This window comes from Tupaia chinensis, unplaced genomic scaffold (assembly GCF_000334495.1).
Source record: "Tupaia chinensis unplaced genomic scaffold, TupChi_1.0 Scaffold000627_1, whole genome shotgun sequence".
Classification (NCBI taxonomy): Eukaryota; Metazoa; Chordata; class Mammalia; order Scandentia; family Tupaiidae; genus Tupaia; species Tupaia belangeri.
The window spans coordinates 5,299,637-5,311,238 of NW_006160147.1; the positions used below are offsets into that span (position 1 = coordinate 5,299,637).

Consider the following 11,602-nt stretch of genomic DNA (forward strand, 5'->3'; position numbering starts at 1 on the left):
GCTGTGGAAGCGGGAACTAGACCAGACTGATCGGGGTCTCTTGTAATTGCACCTCATCTGAGAATCTTTGGGTGAAAACAAGTTCCATTTCTTCCAGGAGTTCATGTTGGAAGAGAAAACTGTTTATAGCTCATCACCCAAAACTGTGGTCCTTGGTGAACTCCAGATTAGAGAGTTTGTGTTAAAAAGCGATTTAGTTAGGAGAGTTTTCTGGCCAAGGAGCAAGGGTTCCAGGTTCTGTTCCTGGCTCTGCCACTTGCTGCTCTTAAGCTCCTTTATGTCTCAGTTTCATTTTTCTCTCTCTGCATTAACCAAGGATGAAAGGACCCTCCAGGGCATAAGACGAAGAAGAAAGAAGCTGATGTGTAAGAAAGTCCTGGCATCCATGGGCTAGCTACCATGGCACAGTGGTAACAACATTCTGCAATGCCAAGATGACATGGGAAGGTTCCAGGTTCACATCCTGAGGCCTCTTTGTACACACGGACACTCACATGCTGTGCCTGTGATTTGGGTGGGCTGAGGCTGAGGCTGGGGGTGGACTGTGCTATGAAAATCCTGTCGGGGGTGCCCCCCATCTCTCCCTCTTTGTCTTTCTTATGGAAGAAATAAATAAATTAAAAAAAAAGAGAAATTATTGCATTCATGATTAGCCCCATAAAGTTAAACATAATAATTCATGTGAAGCATGTAGCTGGTGCGTGGTACACGTCAGCACTCCATCTCTGGATGAGGCATTGGGAGATGGGCTGGGCCGGAGCCAGAGGCACCTGCAGAGTCTCTGGAGCTTGCTGCTGCAGGGCGGGGCTGTCAGAGAGTGCTTTCCTGAGCTTGCCTGCAGGGTGCAGTTGGTGGCATGCCACAGCTCTCAGGAAAGTGACCTAACTTGGATTTTTCTGTATGGACACAGAATTGCAAGAATTTCTCATTTGCATGGAGATGGGGAGTTTATTTTTCCTTAGAAGTTACATGTTAAGACCCAGAAGAAAGAAGCATTTCTTAATAATGATTAATCAGCTCTATCTCAAAGAAGAGAGAAAAGAAAACAATTAAGGAAATGAGACGCTAAGAAAACGAGGGGAAAAAACAATCTCCCATAGGTGGACCCACCCAGTAAACCTTGACAGCATTTCCTCTTATCCACCTGCATAAAAGTGACCAACCCTTTCCAAACAGCAAAGAGCACTGACAGAGAGACACGAGGAGGCGGCAGGCACCCGTGAGAGGTGAGGCTCACCCAGCCCTTCACCACCATCCCTGCCCTCATCCTTCGGCTGCTATCATAGTGTATGGCTGGGTGTTCTGTAGAATGGGGATGAGCACCTTGTACGGGGACGAACTTTCTAGTTCCTTATTCCTAAGTGAGACAAGCAGGAGAGTGGGAAGGGAAGGAGGAAAGGGCAAGAAACCTAATGTTTTTGCTGTTGCTTTTCCACTCCAGGAACTGTGCAGAACACTTTATAATGTGTTCACTTTTTTAAACCTTTGCAGTATGAAATATCTTTTTAAATGTAAGGAGCATCACTGGTTCAAGGGGACCCAATCAGAAATGGTTCTTTTATTATGATGATTATGATTACTATTGCAATGCAATACATGTATGCATCTGGGGGTACAGCGTGATTTTCTGTACAGGAATGCAGTGTGTAATGGTTAGGTCAGCATATCCACAAGCTCAGCCATTTGTCGTTACTTCATGTTGGGAACATTCAGCTACTCTGAGATATACGGTAAATTGTTCTCTACAGTTGCCTTACTGCGTGCTTTATAACACTAGGACTTGTTCCCCTGAGCTATCTGGAATTTTGTTTCTGTTAAATACCATCTCTCTATCTCTCTCCCCTCCCCTTCTCAGCCTCTAGGAGTTGTTCTTCTAATCCCTACTCTAAGAGGCCTTCGTTGTCAGTTTCCACGTGCCAGTGAAGCATGTAGTATTTCTCCTGCTGTGCCTGGCTTATTTCTCTTAAGGTCCTCTGGGTTCACCCATGTAGCTGCAAATGACAGGATTTTACTCTTTTGAACAGCCAAGTGATATTCCACTGTGCGTGTGTGTCACAAGAAACGCATTCTTGCTTGTTCGGTGTATGGGAAAGGGTGGGTGCTTTAGCTGAGGTAAACACTGCTGTAAGAGGGTGTGGGGAGGGATGGGACCAGCAGTTAGTGAAATAGCTATGTCGCTGGACTCCCATGTAGTCAACCGTGGTTCAAGTCCTGGACCCGGCGGCTTAAACTCACGCCGGGAGCATGTGCGTGTGTGCCCAAGATCCCGAGAGGAGAATGGAGGAGAAGGGATTGCAGTGTGGCCATCCCCCCTGGGGGATGATTTCTTGCTTTCTATCTCTCTGTCTCTCTCTGTCTTTCTGGTGAGCGCATGCACCCTATAGCAAAAGCCTCTCCAAAAGAAATAATGAAAAAGAGGGTGTGGGGAGGGAAGGACAGCGGGCCTGTGTCGGCCTGCCTTCCCTCAGTTCCTGGCTTTGCACATCTCTAACTCTCAGTTCCCTTTTAGCAAAATGGGGGTAAGAGACAGGACTACCTCAGAGGGTGGGTGTGAGCATTAACTAAGGTGATGACCCAGAGTGCATGGCAGGGTGCCCAGCCCACGTGGTGTGTCTATAAACGTTACCTGCTGCTGATGTCTGCGTGGGCCTTTGGAGGTCAGGACTGCCTTTGGAGGGGACAGAGTCTGGGGGAGACTCTCCACAGACTTCTCGGCCCGTGGGGTCTATTTCCTTATTTTGTCAGAAAGGAAGAGATTGAATAAAGTGAAATCAGGCTCTTCAGCATAGTGCCCGCTGCAGGGTGAGGGCTCATACAGGCTGTCCCTTTCATGGGAACGATGCTGAGTTAAGGAGAGACAGGGAAAAAGGGTTTCCCAAAGACGACTTGCTGTTTCTTGGCTTTCTGGGAAGGAGCTAGAAGTCCAGAGGAAGATGTGGGGTCAGTTGTGGTTCACATTTTGTGTGTGTTCAATTTTTTTCCCCCGGTTTGCTATAGGGTATGTCACCAGAAAGAGGCAGGGGGACAGGAGGGAGAAATCACCCACTGGAGGGATGGCCATGCCTCAATCCCCTCTTCTCTGTTCTTCTTTCAGTATTCTGGGAGTGCATACACACGTGCTGTGCCCAGCATGTTTCTTAAGTCACTGGGTCTGGGACTCGAATTGTGCAGTTGGCCATGTGGGATCCAGCCACCCTGCCCTCCATACCATCTGCCGCCCCATTGTGTGTGTTCTTTACAGTGACAGCCACCATAACCCTAAGTAGGAGTTAGGAGCGGGTGCCCCCAGCCCGCTGGCTGCCATGTCTGGGACCTCTACCTCTCCACTGCCACACACACACTGCACATGCCCCAGCACACGCAGCTGGGGTAGCAGCAGGGCGGCTCCTAGGAGGAGGGTGTAGGAAGATTTACTTGCAAGGCTCAGCTCTGTTTGGGAGTAATGGCTATGTTGCTGGACTCCCATGCTCTGTTTGGGAGACTCGTGGTATGTTGGGGAAAGTCAGAGAAAGATAACTTAGAAAGCCACATAATTACATTTTACGCACTTGCCTCTGTGTGCAGTATGTGCCTTGATTTAAAGTGTTTAAATTAAAAGAGGCAGAAAGGTGGAAGCAAAAAGTGTGACAGAGTCAGGAGTGGCAGCAAGGATCTCAGGTCTGGCCCTGGCTGGAACTGGCCAGCTGCAAATGTCTCTCATGCCTGCTGGCTCAGGGACGAGGGACGGTGAACGGGACGCCACCAATGTGTCCTCTGCAGGAGCTCCCTTTCCCATCTCCTTATTGTGACTGATTAGTTATGAGATGTCTTGAACTTCCCTTTTCCATCTTCTCCAGAAGGCAAAATCTGCATAGTTGGCTTGAAACAAATGATTTTAAGCAGATACACATGGGGGTTTATAATGAAAAAGTGTCGCCTATTTCAGGGACAAACATAAAATAACCAAATGTGCTTTTATGGTTTTTCAGATCTGTTGCCTAATTCCTAGGGTGCATTACCAGCCCTGCTTGTCACATTTAATTGATTGGAAACCATGCTTTTCACTCCCGTTGACAAAGTGAACTGTGTTGAGTCACGGTAGAATGCTATCCTCACAGATGTGCTCCCCAGGACTTAAGAGAATGTTGTCCTGTGATTTCTGGGGCAGCGTGGGAGCATGGTTGAGTGGGGGCATCATATTCGACTGATTTAGAAAACTTAAGAAGAGACGCATAGCTCTTGAGCGCTGCCAGGTTGAGGTACCAAGTCTTGTTTTCTTGGTTGCCTGCTGGCCTGCCCTGCAATGCCCATGGGGGGGTTAATCCGAGGTCTTCTTTCTCATTACTCTCTGCTCTCGGCTGGGCGCTGACTTCCACCCTTCCTGCAGGACATGAAGGTACCGTGTGTTTCCCTCTGGTTCTTGAGCGCAACACTCATCCTGTGCTCAGTGCACATCCGTGGGCTCAGGAGGTGTCTGATTTCCCTGGACATGCACCATATAGAAGAGAGTTTCCAAGAAATCAAAAGAGACATCGTGAGTATGGATCAGGGTGAAGGTGTGGGCGAAGGAGTGTGCCTCTCCTTACACCAAGCTTGAAAAGCGAGTTCCTTCTCATTATCTTTAGTGTCTCAGGAGAACACGGAGGTCTCAGATTTTGCATTTGTGCTTATGTTTCCCTCCACAGCAAGCTAAGGACGCCTTCCAGAATGTGACTATCCTGTCCACATCGGAGACCCTCGAGAGCATTAAGGTATCATTCCTGCTCTTTCCTGGATTTTTATCTTTATGATATAATGGCCCTGGGCTGAGAAATCTCTCACCCCCAGCCCCCTTTTCTTTCCTAGTCTCCAGGGAACACTAAATGCTCTAGGCTTTTCACTTGCCAGCTGCTATGTTAGGGCACCCTAGTGCCCAAGGACGTGAACCCCCAGGGAGGGATTAAAAAAGTGCCACTGCTCTAGAGAGTGACTGGGAGACTAGGATTTCTGTGACTTGGGGGTCATTTTGGAAGGTTCCATGGAGGAATTTGAGAAAATGAAAGGTGACCTAAAACCTGAGCGGTTGTAGAGCGGACTAAAGGAAGAAGAGATCTGAGGGGCGTGGGAAAGTGAGTAAGACCAGCAAAGGTAGGACCGTGTGGAGGACGGTGAGGTGAGCAGGCTTGTGCTGTAGGGACACGGGGGTAAGTGGTGAGGGATGAGGGCAAATCTACCCTGGGGTTACTTTACAAAGGCTCTTGAAAGCAGGTTGAGCCTCAGCATTGTGGTGGAGAGGGACAGAGGAGGGGAAAGGGACAGAGAACAGAGAGGCATCCCCAAGGGGGTCTCGCTCTGTGGCCATCCTCCTGCCTCAGCCTCGCAATTAGCCAGGACTATAGCCATGCACAACCATGCCTGGTATGTACAGCTTAACCCAGGACCCAAACCTGGGCTTCCCCAAGTGGCTTCCAGCCCCCATAGAATAGTGATACCTGTGTGCCACTGTGGCTGAGCCCGCTGAAGACTTTTACCATGGCTGAAAGCATGTGTGTGTGTGTGTGTGCGTGTGTGTGTGTACGAGAAAGAGAGGAAGTACCCAGAAGCACCTTCAACAGGGTCTCATCACCCTGTGATCCTGTTTTCCCACTCCCTCAGCTCCTCAGAATTTTGGGTACTCACCCATTGTTGATCTGGGGACCCAAAGCCATGGTCAGCCACATGGATTCCAGACGTAGAAGGCACTATTGTTATTGTCAGACCACAGCATCTGGGGCCCCTGAGGGTTTCTGAGCCAAAAGCCACATGACCACAAGATGTTTTAGAAAGACAGTCTGGCAATGTTCTTCACAACTGAGGCAGGAAATCCAGTGAGAGCATCGATCCAGCGGTACCAAGAGGAGGTGGTGAGAGTCTGCTACAAGCCGGGTGACCTACCAGGTGACAATTCACTTTACGAAAAGATGTGAGAGGTGCCTTTAAAAGTGAGCTCCTCCAGCCCCTGAAAGCATTTTAGAAAGATTCATTTTGTTTTTTCAGGGATTTATGTGACAGAGTACAAGGTATATCTGTAACGATTTTTTTCCCCCTCAGGCTTCTTTACCTGTGAGAGAGACACCTCCATAAGTCTCCTAGGCAGTAATTAATTTGTGGCGAATGGATCTGGCTGCTTAGTAAACAATATTCCAGCTGACTCATAAGATATTGCAGTTGGAAGGAACCCCAAAATCGTCTATGCTAAACCATCATTTTCAAATGCAGAAATCAGGACTTTGGGAGAAAGGATCCCTAGCTAATGGCTGAGCCAGGAACAGACCCCTGCTCACGCCTCTGTCTCCAGATTCTTTCTCCTCTCAAGGTAGAGAAATGCTGATGTGGAATAAGGAAAGCCGTTGGTCAGGATTCAGGTCTTTATCTTTCTTTCTTTCCTTTTTTCTTCTTTTTTTTTCTCTCTCTCTTTTTGGAGAGATTTTGGCTCTAGGGCACGTGTGCTTGCTGGAGAGACAGAGAGAGACAGAAGGAGAAAGAGAGAAATCATCCCCCAGGGGGGATGGCCTCGCTGCAAACCCTTCTTCATTCTCCTCTCCGGATTTTGGGCACCTGTGCATATGCACATGGTGCATGAGTTTCTAGCTTCCGGGTCTGGGTCTCTAAGTGAGATAAACCACATGTGAGTCCAGTGCCTTAACCACTATGCTACCTGTTGACCTCCCTTTCTTTTTTTGACTGTATTCCTTTTTCTATGACCACAATCTTCATACACTTTTTCCCTTCTTTTTTATGTTAGAGTGTGAATGTGTGTGCCTGAGAGAGAGAGAGGAGCACACTCAACAGAGTGTGGTCACACTACGCTCGTGCACACATGCCCAGTGTGCTTCATGCTGACCAGCTAGGGATTTGAACCACAGTCACTATGTGGGATCTGCCTTCTAAGCAGAATGTTAACGCTATGCCATGGAGCCAGCCCCACATTACCACAGTAATACAGAAGTATGTCACTTTCTCCTCCCTGCTTTAAGGGAACCAGTTGGAGCTGTAGAAGAGAAAGGTTTTTGTCTTGCAAGTAGGCTTTGCCATCTAGGAAAAGCTTCCACTGAGGCCAAAGAGGCTTCGCTCCTCTAGTGCTAATGAAGACCTATGCACGTCAGGCTGTAAACCACTACCTACTTAGACTGAGTGGCAAACCTTCCGCGGAGTAATTCCCTGGCTCTCCAGTGGGTGGGATGTAAACTGCTAGAGAGGAAACTGTCTAGCCACTTTCTCAGGGTTGTGTGTCTGAATCAGGCTGCACACTCTGCAGGCTGCAGACCTACCCAGGGGGACCCATTTCTGTACCTGTCAATCTCCATTCTTGCAAATCTCAGCCTCATTCAGATGATCCCTGCAGTTTATAAAGGACAGGCTGGAAGAGAGCTCAGCAATGCGATCAAAGCGGGGGGCCAGGTTAAACACAATGTCATGATAGTGAAAGGAATATGTGTCTCGAAAATGCTACCTGCATGTGACAGCCATTGAAGGCTGGTGGATGGGAGGCATTACAGAGAGGCCACCTCCAGCCTCTTCACTGTACTTTTCAAGTAAGCACTCAGTCCTCTTCGAAAGGAGGCTCCTGATTCCTGGAAGGAGCTGGGCAGAGATTAGTCCCGAATGTTATGCACGAATGACCTATAGGGAATTTTAACCTATGGTTGGAGTTTGGGATCCATCCTTTGTTAATACCTCCAGGCTGTACCAAAAGGGGGTGAACTGAAATTTCTCCTCGTCATCGCCATCATAGGTAGCTTTGATGTGGTTAAGAGTGGATGAACACTCCCAGGCCATTATGAGTTTTAAAAATTACTTTCAGTTCTCTCTCTTCTTGCTGCCCCTACCCAAATACTCTAAGAGGACATGAGAAGAGGGCTTCTGGGGAGTTTTCTGACATGTTTCCTATAGCCCTTAGATGCATGCTGTGTGACCAAGAACCTCCTGGCATTCTACGTGGACAGAGTGTTCAAGGATCACAAGGAACCAAACCCCCAAATCTTGAGAAAAATCAGCAGCATTGCCAACTCTTTCCTCTACATGCAGAGAACTCTGCAGCAATGTGTGAGTCACAGGATTCCAAGCATTTGTTCCCCATCTGCCCTAAAGAGAGAGCTGCCCCCAGTTGGCCCTCTGATATGGTTCTTGGGGTCAAAGGAAATTCCTTTTCCCATCACTCAGTGGGGGGAGCTATTGAGAACCTCCTCCAGGGGCCCCTTCTTCTCCAGGTTTTCCTCCCTACTGACACCTCATTAGACGGGTCTCCTCGTGGGCAGTCCTCCGGGGTGACAGCTTATGTGACAGAATGCCCAAGAAGCTGCAAGTCTGGCCTGTGAGAGAGGCATGCCAACAACCCCAGTTTTACTTTAAGGATACCCCTTTTAGTTTCTGGCCCTTTGGGGTTCCCATACCAGTTAGCCTTTGGGTACTTCCTAGTTATAGCTTATCCCTAGGAATTACCTACAAACTCATTGCGATCTAGTAAATCAAATATCAGAAATGAAAATAAAGCAAACCAACAGGAACTTAGACCAGGAGAAAAATCTGGGTTCTGGGCCTATCCCGGCTGGTGATTGCCTGTGTGGTTTTATTACAAGTGACTTCACCTCTCTGTGATTCAGATTCTGAAATGATTAGAGGAGTAATGCACCCTGCCCTATTTATATTCATACTGTAATGAAATCAAAGGGATTCAGTTAACTAATTGTTTAATTGGTTAACCCAACAAAGGTTCACTGAGTGCCTCCCTTGTGGCATGCTGCATTCAGAATGGTGACAAGAGAGACGAGGTGCTGACAGTCTGGTGGGTTGTCAATCTGGAAAAAGCAAAAGTCGTTGTCAAATGCAGGGGTGACTCTACAAACAGACCCTATCTCCCCCAGCTTCTCCCATTTGAGGTTACTCACCTGATTCTCACTGTGGGAGGGAGGAGAGATGCCACTCTTCATGAGGAAAAGTGGCAGGAGGACGTCCTCTGACAGGTGCTATCTCCGCTTTATCACAGCAGAAGCAGAGGCGTTGTCACTGCAGGCCAGAGGTCACCAATGCTACCAGAATCGTCCATGACAACTATGACCAGGTGAGGTCTGGGAAGAGGAAGGGGAAGATGGAAAGTGAGAAGCAGAGCCTCCACTCACCCCCTCTTCACTCAACAAGTATCGACTGTGGGCTCTTCCAATTCTATGTGTCTGCAAAGTGTGCAAATTAGTGTTTGTTAATTCCCTGGGCTTTCCTTCTCCATCGTCCATTCACTTCTTCTTCTCTGCTGGTCCGTTTTTTTTTTTTTTTTTTTTTTTTGTTTTTTTGTTTAAGAGACATTTTTTTGCTATAGGGAGCGTGCATTTGCCAGAGAGATAGAGAGAGACAAAGACAGAAAGTGAGAAATCACTCCCCTGGGGGGATGGCCACACTGCAATCCCTCCTCCTCCATTTTCCTCTTGGGATCTTGGGCATACATTCACAGGGTCCAGCATGAGGTTCAAGCCACCGGGTCTGAGACTTGAACTGCGGTCAGCTACATGGGAGTTCAGCAATGTAACCATTTTGCCACCTGCTAGTCCCCCCATCTACTATTTTCTTATTCCCTCATGTGTCTGGTGTGACCTGTAACATAATTTGGGGACAGCACATAGTGCTCAAGATGGGGATGATGCAGAGGAAGCAGAGAGGGCAGTAAATTCTAAGCGGTTCTGTGTGAAAATGTGTTCCCTGGTGGCGTCATTGTGGTGGGAATCTGTCATCAGCATTTTGTGTAGAGATGAAGACACAGTGTTTTCCCCGTGGGCGTCGATGTGGAATGCAGGCCTCCTATAGATGCCGGTGTAGATGCCATCCTGCTAAAACACAGGTTCTGATTCAGTGGGTCTTGGGTAAGACCTGAGCGTCCCAAATGATGCCAATGCTCTGCCCAGCACAGAGGTAGGGGGTCTGTTCAGAGCTCCGCTTCTTTGTGGAGAGACTCTATGGAGGATATTCTAGAAAGAGCTGAGTCCTATGATTTCTATTATGAGCCAGTCTCACAAGACACACGAATCAATTCACACCAGGATTAACACATTTATCCTTCACAAAATGCCACCAGTCACTATCTGTGTTGGATAAATTATGAAAGCGAGGCACGAGCAGCTTAAGTAGGTTAACTAAGTTCTTGCTGCCACTACGTGGTAGAGGTGGGACTCGATCCCACTCTAGCTGGATCCACAGAACATGCTTTCAGATCTTACCTCCTCCTTTTAGTCTGTGAGGAAGGAGGTGAAGGGAGGCCAGGAGCCTTGGGTTCCAGTTTCTGCTCTGTTACTGAGGGACCGTGTGCCATTGGGTAGGACACTCATTCTTGGGAGCCTGGCTGCTTTGATGCACAGCCCTGTGAGGACAGCATGCCCTCCCGCCCCACGGTGGAGCACCGCAGCAATTACCTCTGGGAGAACAGCAGTCCTAAAACAAGCTGATGTGAAAAAGATAAGCAGGTCGAGCCAGCCAGGCAAACTTTTCCCATGAAAAACAGGGAGGGGGGGGGAAAAACAGGGAGAAGAATGAAGAATTTTTTGTTTACAAAGAGCTGACGTGATTTATCTGCTTGTTTGTGGAAACAATTTTACTTGCCTGTTAGGAAGATAATTTTGAGTCTTGGGACCAGCAGGTGGCGTGGTGGTTGAGGCGCTGGACACTCCCACATGGCCAACCATGGTTTGAGTCCCGGACCTGGCGGCTTGCTTTCTCACTTTCCCTCTTTCTCTCTGTGTCTCTCTCTGGTCAAATTAATAAATGAATGAATAAATAAAATTAAATAAAATTTTATTAAAAAAAGGAAGATAATTTTGAGTCTCACCATTATGCAAACATATTTAACAAATAAAAAGAAAGTCGTATGGGGATCTGATTATGGGGAAAGTGATTTGAAAACGACTCCATAGCCCCGAAAGGCAGGTTCTGATGATAACTTCACTGTTTCAGCTGGAAGTCCATTCTGCTGCAATTAAATCTCTGGGAGAGCTCGACATCTTTCTAGCCTGGATTGACAAGAATCATCAAGAAACGTCTGCAGCTTAACAAGAAGCCTAAGTATCCAGGGGTGAATGACACCCTGTGAGATTCTGTGGGAGTAAGCCCACTTTGAAGGGAAGAGAGATGGAAAAGGCCTTTGTGTTTAACCAAATGATGATATTTGGGGGAAAAAAAAAAAACCCTCTGCTACTTTGGAATTCTCTCTTCTGGGACTGGGGCATTGCTGGGAAAAATCTGGGTCTAAGCAGATCTCACTCCGCAGCTGAAAATCCCACTGGCTGGGCTCAGGTCTGAAAATGACCAACTAGTCTACTGTGTTATTTATAATGACATGTATTCGTGTTGTAAGGTCCTGCAGGCTGTCCTGCAAGGGACAGGTCAGCTCTCCCCTAACTTATTATGAAATTGTTTATCCTATGTCTGTGATGTGAATTGAGTGGTATCTCATGGTATATATGTACTGACTGATTTTTCTCAATAAACTCTGCACGTACCTGTGAGTGGAAGTGTCTTCTGATTCAGGAAGAGACAGTTGAGGAATCATAAGTGGAGACATTTAGAAATGAAGGACCAGCAGATGGCATAATGATTACGTTGCTGGATTCCCACATGATCAACT

The 11,602-nt window shown here is 47.6% G+C and overlaps 1 protein-coding gene across 1 annotated transcript; it reads left to right on the forward strand.

Moving 5' to 3' along the window:
* Window positions 1–4,369: 4,369 nt before the first annotated feature.
* IL19 (interleukin 19) lies at window positions 4,370–11,111 on the forward strand. The gene is made up of 5 exons (XM_006159279.2): window positions 4,370–4,513; window positions 4,665–4,730; window positions 7,891–8,043; window positions 8,984–9,058; window positions 10,933–11,111. Exons 1-5 carry the CDS (start codon window positions 4,370–4,372, stop codon window positions 11,026–11,028), a joined length of 534 nt encoding a protein of 177 aa, XP_006159341.1. The 3' UTR covers window positions 11,029–11,111.
* The last annotated feature ends 491 nt before the right edge of the window (window positions 11,112–11,602 follow it).